This window comes from Symphodus melops (assembly GCF_947650265.1).
Source record: "Symphodus melops genome assembly, chromosome: 17".
Classification (NCBI taxonomy): Eukaryota; Metazoa; Chordata; class Actinopteri; order Labriformes; family Labridae; genus Symphodus; species Symphodus melops.
This window is the reverse complement of record NC_136707.1, coordinates 290408-300805: the sequence shown is the minus strand read 5'-3', so window position 1 is coordinate 300805 and position 10398 is coordinate 290408. Positions and strand designations below refer to the sequence as shown.

The 10398-nt window shown below is 42.9% G+C and overlaps 1 protein-coding gene across 2 annotated transcripts; it reads right to left on the bottom strand.

Moving 5' to 3' along the window:
- Positions 1–325: 325 nt before the first annotated feature.
- On the bottom strand, positions 326–9688 carry LOC306838649 (protein NLRC3-like). Of its 2 annotated transcripts, none has more exons than XM_079366956.1 (7): positions 9455–9688; positions 4668–4973; positions 1829–3487; positions 1621–1685; positions 1340–1410; positions 1185–1254; positions 326–1018 (listed from the first exon to the last, which is right to left on the bottom strand). In XM_079366956.1, the coding sequence occupies exons 2-7, from the start codon at positions 4924–4926 to the stop codon at positions 881–883; spliced, it is 2262 nt and encodes a 753-aa protein (XP_079223082.1). In that variant the 5' UTR covers positions 4927–4973; positions 9455–9688; the 3' UTR covers positions 326–880. The 2 variants fall into 2 exon arrangements, with proteins under 2 accessions (XP_079223082.1, XP_079223081.1); XM_079366955.1 differs by lacking the exon at positions 9455–9688 and adding an exon at positions 8332–9440.
- Positions 9689–10398: the final 710 nt, after the last annotated feature.

Genomic DNA, 10398 nt, shown 5'->3' with positions numbered 1-10398 from the left:
CTGAAGCTTTTTCTTCTGACCTGACTTTGGTCACATCAGCAGCTTCTCCTCGTCGTATACTTCACAACAGAGCCATGAGGTGGAAAAGGAATAAAGCCCTGAGCAGATATCTCCTGTCTTAAACCATGCATTAAAACGACTTCATGCATTTGTTACCTCCATGTTGGATTACTGTAATTCTCTTTTATCAGAGCTCTGTGGTAAATCTCTAAAAGCTCAACTCGTCCAAAACGCTGCTCATATACATTGAAATATTTGAATCCAAGAGCTACGGGTGCAGCGTCATTGTGACCATCTTTAAAAACGACCATCACAGCTTTGCAGCCAAAGTCAAAGTCATCTTTATTGTCAATTTCTCATCATGTGTTGGACACACAGCAGAATCAAAAATAATCTTTGTCTCCGAGCAACGGTGCTAACTAACTGTAAAAAAACAAAACAGATGATAAAAATACAGATACACAAACATCCTGAAACATCTGCATTAATGCACATAAGAAGTAAGAAGTACATGTTAAGTGAGCATCTCTGAGTTTTACTCACTGCTGGCTGTAAAACAAAGAATCTCCTGATATTCTACAATTCATTTAGCAGACGCTTTTATCCAGAGAGACGTTCATCAGAGAGTAAGTACGACACAAACAAGGATGCAGAAAAGAGGAAGACGAAAAGCTCCCACAGCCGTAATAGTTTAACTCCACACCAGTTTGTAATCGAGATTTGTGTTCTGTCAAGAAAGATTACTGAAAGTGATCAGAAAAAAAGAAACCCGGCGCTCTGATTCACCTGCTGGTCTCAACTCGTGAAGACTCAGGCTCACGGTTTGTTCCATCTTCCCATCCCAAGTTCATATTTGGTTTTGAACAAAGAGCTCAGACCTTCAGGTGTGTTGAGGAGACTTCGTCAGTCTTCTGTCTTCATCACTTTGAAGAGCATCCTTCCTGCTGACCGTCACTGTGGATGTGTCAGAGCGTCCACAGGTGTCGTCCTTCAAGACCTCACCCGGGTCAACAGAACCCTTCAGGTAATTAAAAACATCATCACTTTGGCCACAGGTTATCAGGTGACAGTGAACACATCATTCAGCAGTGACGTGCAGCCAACACATCAGAAACATGACAACATCCTCCGTCTTAAAATGACTGCATCCCTCCATAAACTAAAAGCGCTGAGTCATCACTCACTTTGACCGGACTGTCGGGGCGAGGAGGTGACCCACTGTCTTCCTGAGGATGACCGTGGGTTGAAACACCACTACAGAAACAAGAAGATGAATAAATGGAGTCAATAACAAGGAAACAAGCAGGAACATTTAATCACACACCTGCAGATATTTTACCTCGACAGCGAGCAGGCGGAGCCATCTTCTGACCCGTTTCCTGCTCGGTCTGTTCCCTGCTCTCCCGCACGCTGATGAAGAAAATGTTTCTGTCATTTCGACAAAGTCTGAAACAGCTGCTGTATATTTAAGCCAATAAACAGTCCAGCTATGAACCTCTTTAATCTGACTGCTTTGAATTCAATGATAGTGCAGTTTGGCTGGTTGTTTCTCGAGAACCTGACCAAAAATAATCACGTTTTAAACCAGATTAAGGTCCATAAAGATCCTCTGTGACTCACCTCTGTCATTCGTCTGCCCTTTCTCTCCGGGGCGCCAGAGTCAGGTGAGGACGCCGGTTTGAAAACTGCAGAAACAGAAGTGGGTGTGGTTAATCCCTGTTACTCAAACACACATCAGTACATTTTGCACCAACTCTAAAGGCTGCCGCTCAAAAATGATTTGATTAAAGATGAATGATGAAACAAGACTTCAGGTTTTAACGTGTACCTGTAATCTGGTTATGTTGGAACGCCTGGACCAGCGAGCTGTCCTTCAGCTCTATCCGACAGTACTCAAGGTTCCTGCATCTTTCCGGTGAAGAGTTCTCCCTGATCTTTTCTTTGACGTATGTCACGAGTTCCTCCTGCGTCTTTTCGCTGCTTTCTGTTCTTTCCAGCAAACCGATACGGCGCAGGAGATCCTGATTTGACGGCAATGAAAGACCCAGGAGAAAGCGAAGGAACAAGTCCAGGTGCCCGTCGGGACTCTGCAAGGCCTTGTCCACAGTTTTCATACAGACCTCAGTGATGGTTGATCTTTGCAGGGGTGGATCAGCATCTTTCTTTTCATTAATGACTGAGCAGACCGCGAAAACAGCTGCCAAAAACTCCTGAATGCTCAGATGCACAAAGCAGAACATGTGATCTTCGTTCAGCCAGTCATCGTCTTCAAAGAACTGTGTGAACATGCCTGAGTACCTCGACGCTTCATTGGAACAAATACCACGGTCCCTCAAGTCGGTTTCATTGAAGATGAACTTTTCTCTCTGTAACTCGAGGAAGGCGAGCTTTGCAAGCGAATGGTTCACTTTGGTTGGTTTCTCTTTGTCGTTTGTCTTCTGTTTGGCCATCTTGATCTGAAACCAAAGGAACCTGAGGTACATCTCTGTCAGAGTCTGAGGGATTTGTTTGCTCTCATCTTCTACAAACATGTCCTGAAAGACTTTGGCGGTGATCCAGCAGAAAGTCGGGATGTGGCACATGATGTGGAGGCTTGGTGACGTCTTAATGTGGGAGAGGATTCTTTCTGCCTGCTCGTCGCTGAACCTCTTCCTGAAGTACTCCTCCTTCTCTTCATCAGTGAACCCTCTCACCACTGTCATGATGTCGACAGAGTTCTCAGGGATCTGATTGGCCACTGCAGGTCGTGTGGTTATCCAGAGGCGAGCAGCTGGGAGAAGATTCCCTTGGATGAGGTTTGCCAGCAGATCATTCACCGACATCTTCTCACTGACTGAACATCGTTTCACCTTCTCACTGAAGTCGAGCGGAAGATGACTTTCATCCAGTCCATCGAGCACGAAGAGAAGTTTAAAGGTACTTTTGTTGTAGTTGGTGATTCCTGAATCCTGAATGGTTGTAAAGATGCTGTTCAGATCCTCCTTTTTGATACCTACACTTTCCTTGATACAGATGTGAACAAGCTCTACTAAACTATACTTTCTCTGGCTCAGTAAATTCAGCTCGCTGAAGGTGAAGGGGAACATGAGGTGCACATCTTGATTGGCTTCTTTTTCAGCCCAGTCCAGGATGAATTTATGAACTAGGAACGTTTTACCAATTCCTGCAATCCCATAGGTCAGGACAGTTCTTATAGGTATTTTTGGTCCGGAGGGGTGTTGGAAAATGTTGTTGTACTGGATGGATCGCTCAGTGACTCTTCGTCTTTTTGCTTTCGTCTCAATATTTCTGACTTCATGCTCCAAGTTAACGATATCTTTCCCGTCTATGATGTAGAGATTTGTGTAGCTCTCACCCACAAATTTCTTTTGTCTCTGCGCTTCCCACCCCTCTGGTAACCACACAAACCCGTCCTGGAAGTTTGACTGCAGCATGCGTTGGTAACGTGTGACGTCTTCTAGGTTTATCTCTCCTTGCTCCGACAAATCTGTGTGAAGTAAAATAAAGTTCATCAGTGAACAAAAAGTGCACTTTTTTTTTTAGTCCATTTTAAGAAAGAATGATCGACATGTTCCACATCAATATCTCATAACTCCAGTGTGTCCTGTGTAAATGTGTGTGTGAGTCCTGACTGTCTACAGTGAGGGAGAAGCTGGAGTCCTGCTGGCTGTGTTGTTGTCAGAGATGTGTTTACATGGACGGGACGGCCGGCTCCTCCCCTTGTGTATAAAAGCTTTTTGAGTCAAGAAGAAGAAGAAGAACATACTCACTGATTATTTGGATGAAGAGTTTTTAGATAATTCTGTGTCAGTTTACTTGAAGCTATCAGCTAACTAAAGAGCAGCTAACATTAGCATGCTAACACAACAATGCAGGAAATGCAGGTGATTGAAGCTACCAGCTAACTAAAGAGCGCTAACATTAGCATGCTAACACAACAATGCAGGAAATGCAGGTGATTGAAGCTACCACCTAACTAAAGAGCGCTAACATTGGCATGCTAGCACACGATGCAAGACACATTTATAGGCTGATTAAAAGCCCTCTAGTCAGCTACCACTGCGAGTAGAATCTGATTCATTGGGAAACATGATTGTTTCTCCAACTCGATTGCCTGCTAATGAACTCCGGCTCTGACCGTACCAACATGGCAGAGGTTAAAAGGTCAGATTGGAGGCGTCATAAAAGCAGCTAAGAAACTAATGGGAGATGTCAGGATGAATAAATCCATCCTGATCTTCAAAGTCTGATATTTACTTGTGTCATTCCTTGCCAAGTGGTCCAATACTCCCAACCTCACCATCTCAGATTGTGATTAAATTCGGTATAAAAGTTGGTACTTGGCTTAAATGAATGTTGTCTGATGCTTTATACATTTACAAAAAATCCACCCTGATTTCTAAAAGGGCAAAAACAGGTCAAATTCAAGGCAGAATTTAACCCAGAAGCAGCTTAGACATCAAAAATCAGGTTTGGTCTCTAAGGCTTCCTGATATGCTCTTTCCAATGATACCAAGCAAAAGAGGATAAAAAAAAAAAAAGTAAATCAAAGCATGTGACTGTTGTTAAAGATTTGATTCATTTTATGAACTTTAATCGCGATCAGAGGAGTCAACTATTCCTTATAGATCATTTCACAACTGCTCAAGAATATCTGGAGGACTCACTGTTGGGTAAAAGCTCGACTAAATCAAGCCTGGGGATCTTCTTCAGGAGCTCTGCTGTTACTTTCAGAGCACCAGAGAGGCCGTAATTCTGCACCATGAGATCCACTGTTTCATCACGTTCCACCGCCTTCTCCAGCTTGCTCTTCGGGATCGCAGGGAAGCCATCTAATTCGTCAGAATGTTCCAGGAACCGCTTGAACTTTTTGTACTCCGTTTTCCCCAGCTCCTCCAGGACATTAATGAGTTCAGAACGAGACATTGCTGCACCCTGGTCTCAGAGGACAGTTTGGAAATCTATGCAACAACCTGGAACCAAAGACAAAATAACATGTAATATTGAGAATACATGTCAATAGTGTTCACAGTGAGGTTATGGAGGGTCTGGGGATCTCCCCCAGAAGATTTTGGACACCTAACATTCATTGTTCTGCATTCTGATCAGTTTTATGCACCAGTTTGTGCCTTTTCTGGAAAACAATCTTTCTATCAACGTCCCAAGTGTTTATCAGATACAAGAATGCATTCATTTCAATACTTATATAAACATGTGGACATGTGGAGAGTGGTAATGTTTCGGGTCATTCGGGGAGATTTCTTATTAAGATGCAGCAAACCCAAGAGAATCACATCTGCAGCAAGCAGCTGCACAAAACGGGAAAATACACCGTTTGTACTAATCATAGGAAAATACATTAACAATACTGTTTTTAACGAAATTCTGAAATTAATAACCCACAGGGTCTCCTGGAGACGTTTTAGTACGTTTTCGCACGTCTTTGCTTTTTACTTCCGCATTCAGCTGTGACGTAACATAAGGGAGTCCCGCTGAATCCCCGTCTGTTTAACATAGAAAATCATGGATCCGAGTGTCACTCCCGTCAATAAATAGGAAGAAAATATGTATTCCTTTACATATAATGGTCCACTGGCTTATTATTATGAACCTGTTAGATGTGATAGAGAGCAGAAACAGGCAGGATTAGAGGAATAACGGCCTCAGGAGAGAAGCTGTGGTGTGAGGAGAGACCCGGAGCAGGCGTCCTGCTGAGTGACAGGTGTCAGCTCGCCATATATGGGCGAGTGCTGTGTTCACATCAGCATATATAAAGTTTGTAATCACATTCAATCAATTAAAAAACTATTTGTAGAAGGTGCAAGTGCCGATCATTCACCTTTACATTGTATGGGAGCTGCTCGGAAAAACGGCAAATCTGTACAACGTATTACGGTGCCGCGCTGTGCATGAGAGAGAGAGAGAGAGAGAGAGAGACATAAAACCCGATTACACGGGCTGTGCTAATGCAGCAGTATGTCTTTATTGTTTATTCCTGATGCAGCCCGGTGCTCACGTTGTTATAGAAAATACAGTGTATGATGTAAGACGCTCCTGACGTGAGTTCACAGCGCACGTCCACTGAACGTAATCCACGCAAACATGCACAACAGCGCACACACTCCACAGTTTAATACGTGCACATATATCAGGCTACTACATAAAGTTTAAAGTTTTAATGGGATAAAGGACCGACAGACGTAAAGGTTGTGTTTCTGTTTGTTTCCAAACTGCGCGTTCCGTCTTTCCCCACTGCGCGCACACACACACACACACACACACACACACACGCTCTCTTGCAACAGAGTTGGATTTATAATAAATCGTATGACTACATATATTAATACAGACTGTCCGGTGTCTGTTACGCTCACACTAGAGAATATAACAGAGGATTCCAGCAGATCAAATCATTAAATGTTTGTCTGCGTATATAATATTTAATGTTAAACAGCCAGAGATATAAATTAATAAGGAAACGCTTTTGTGTCTGATGCCGAAATATTCAACGTGTCTGTTCGATGGTTTCTGAGGTTGTGGGAATAATTCACCAAAACACACTATGAATAATCAAGCCACTTACACTATGCACCCGAATGTGTGCAGTGAGGCATCCTGTCTGTTCTCACTCACTACCACGTATCATCACACCTCTTTAATCATGTTTTAGCCTGTGTTTTTGTACTTTAATTCTTTTGTGCTGCCTTCTAAATGTTTGTTTGTAAAGTGTTTTATGCTCTCGGTGCAAGACAAGTTCCCCCAGGGGCAAAAAAGGCTTCATTCATTCATTCATAGATAGATAGATAGATAGATACTTTATTGATCCCGAGGGAAATTCAAGGCATCCAGTAGCAGTATACAGACAGGCAGGACACAAGACATTAGTTACAATACACACCCGCTGTCCCCCCTCCCCTCTGTATACAAATCCCCAAACAAGACACGTACGCATAAAGCCGATCATATGACGCGTTGTTGAAAAAAAAGCGAGTTCTAAACAGCTCCACTAAAAACAGCCACTTTCTCCTCTAAATTAGATTAGAGCACTTATGTGTTGAAGAATATACAGAAAATTGATGTACTTATTCTACAGCCCTTATCTGACAACATGAAGTGTTAATCTCAACTTTTTTTTAACCTGCAACATGCTCTTTAAGTTCTACACATAAATGATAATTTGCTGGAACAACTATTGGAAGTTTTCTCCAAAGTGTCATAATTTGAGTCGGCCACAAAACTCAAAAATCTAGTGCATCAAGTTGCCTTGAAATTTTGAGTTTTCCTAAATTTCATTTTTAAAGTGTCTCAACTATTTATCTTGTAAACACACAAACAGGTCAATTAACATGTCTATTTTAAACATGATGCAACAGAATGCAAACAAAATAACGCCACACTAGCAGTGTGCAATAGTGTACTTTAGCAAGGTGTTTAAAATACACACATCTGTAGTTCTTTGAGGTTAGGCTCAGCCAAAATAATACTTGTAATACTTGTAATAGTAATACTTGACGTTTTATCCGAGGAGGACCGGGTGGGAAAGAAGGTTTGACATGTGGCGACTGGAAATGGTGGCTTAAATCCCCTGCAAAGTTGTTCAGGAGACCCCGTACATTCAGGGAAGCATGCGCAGTTTTGCACACAGACCTGAGCCTGGCCTCAGTAAGTGTTGGCTGTGATCCAACAAGGCATTTTGAGTTTTGCCAACACATAGTATGTAGTAAGGCCAACCTTTCACAACAAACTTGAAATAATTAATATTCCATTGTTTGCACAACAATTTAATATTTTTTGTTCAGATTACTTAAAAATCATTGTAAGGTGAGCAATTTTAAGTTTTCGTTTTTACAGTGTAGAAGGCTGTATGTGCGCGTAAAGCTCATTTCGTTTTCTCTCCGGAAACATCAAACTCGCTCTGCGCTGCAACCTGTGACGCAGGGTCATGTTTAAGAACAAATAATCAAAAACAAAAAATAATCATTTACTAAATGAATCTCAAAGTCAGTTTGGTTCGTTTCTTGTTGTCCTTCAAGTTACAGATGAAACTTTTCTTGTCTTTATCTTTTTCTGACCTACACCAGGAAGTAGGCCATTTCCTTATTTGAAAACCTTTTACTGTTATATAACAAGACGCTCGACGTTTGACATTTTCAAACAGGCTGCTTTTCTCATAGAAACTCAAATAACGACCTTTCTGGTCAATCTATGACTTTATTGAAGTTTAAATTGAGGAGAGATCAAGCTCTCAAGTTTAGTTTCTCTTTCTCTAAACCTCCGTCATGACAATCTGCTTGTTCTGATGATTTCACTTTAATTAAAGTTAGTGCTCACCTCAGAACTGCATCCCATCACTTTGCTTCTGGTCTCTGTTTAATCCAAATGTTCACCTGTCCAGTCTCTCATGTCTCACACAGTGTCCTCCACCTCGGAGTCCGTCAGTGAGCCAACTCAACCCGCCCTTCCTCTCGATCGAAGGTGGAGGTTGAACATCATAAACAGCTTCAGATGATGACGCCAATTTAACACCAGGAACGAGGAAGTGTTTGCACGTTGATGCACATTTGATTGTTGTGTCGATCTTCGTGTGGCTGCTCGACTCCAAAAACTAACCATCACAAACTCTTTCAGTGATGCCTTCCTTTTAAATGTTAACATTATTAAAGAGGACATATTGTCCGCTATGTTCAATCCGCCCCCCTGTGCTCTAAATGAAACATCTGTGTTTCTGAGCTTTGGTCCAAATATAACATGAATCAAACACCAGAGGATGAGACCCTTTAGATGTGTTTCTCTCTTTACATCCAAAGCTGTGCCACTGTCAAACAACATTGATCTGTGGGCAACATCTGCCCTGCTGCGTAATTATAATCAGCAAACACGCTTTACAGCGCCACCTTGTGGTCAGCAAGCAGCATGACAAACAAGACAATCAAAAGTGGCTCAAAGTTACATTCTTAGAGAAACAGATTCACTCACACTTTCTCTTCACGGTGTTGTGACACCTGGATGTGTTTATTATAGACTCATTGATCAGGTTTTATTCTGTGGGCATTTTTACAACAGGAAGTTCTACTGCGCTGCTTTCTCTTCCTCTTGAACTGAACGGCTGAATTCTCTGAATGTAATTAAACTTGTTTTCATCATTAGTGTTTTAGCACCTTAATGTGTTAAAATACTCTGATCCAACTATGTGCTCATGCTCAGTTCTCAGTAAATTATTAGGTAAATACAGATTTTTAAAAAAGTGAACTTCGTCATGATGATGATAAATAATAAAAAATAATAAAATCAAATCAGTTTGTGAGATTTAAATCTTTTCGTGGTGTTTAAAGCTTCTTAAAACAGTGAAGCGAAAAAAATAATGCAAACTCGAGCTACGGGGCCATTTGATTCGCTCCTGAGCTGGAAAGACTACACTTCCCACAATCCCCGGCGGACCAAACTGCCTACTCACGTCACTTCCGGCGGTGTTGGCGGGCAGAACGGGATCGTTTCTGGTTGTTTAGCGACGCGCAGGCCATTGTGTTGTTTCTCTCGCAGTGAGCGCTGAAGATAACTAAAAGCAACCGTCGCCGCACAGCCTCCCGGGTAGATCCGCGTCGCCACCGACGGCCTCCTCGTCCACGACAGACCGACACATCGCGGTGTTGTCTCTCGGGCCTTCCGCCTGTCCAATCAGCGCTCCGAAGCATTCTCTGCAAAGGTAAGGCTCGCGCTAGCTCGCGCCAGCCATGTTGCCCTGTTGTCGCGAGGGCAGGCCGCTCGTGCCGTCTCGGTGCTCAGATGTTTGTTATTTCAGGAATTTTGTGACCAAAAAAAAAAGGTGAAAGAAATGATTCAAACTTTTATTTTAGCGGTCGTTAAAGTGTTGAGAGCTGCGCGCGAGGCAGCCAGGAGACAGCGCGTGCATGCATGATGATCGGCTCGGTGAAGCACGCTGGCTGCTCCGCCTCTCGTGAAGCCGTGAACCGGCAGCTACTTTAACACAACACACACCGTGAACCCTGCACGTGCGGCTGAGAGTCTGCATGTTTTTATATTCAAATACATCCTTTAAATGACGCTACATGAGGCTCGCGACCATGAAGGGGGCGTTTATCTGCTTCTCTACGCAAACAGCGTACACACACACACACACACACTGTTCTCCATGCACACATGGAGTTTAGTTTTAAATGAACCTGGATTAATTTAATTTACGCTCCTCTTTCCAAAGACTGGTGAAGACCCGGCGGGGGGGTCATCTTTAAGTCTCCCCATGTGAGGCCTGGTCTTTGGGGTTACTTGGCTGCAGCCTGCACAGAGGGGCGGGGTTCTTGTTGGACCTTTGGTCCCGCCCACCTCGGCCTGAAGACGTCCAAACTGAGCATTTAATTATAATACATTCTTTCTTTTATC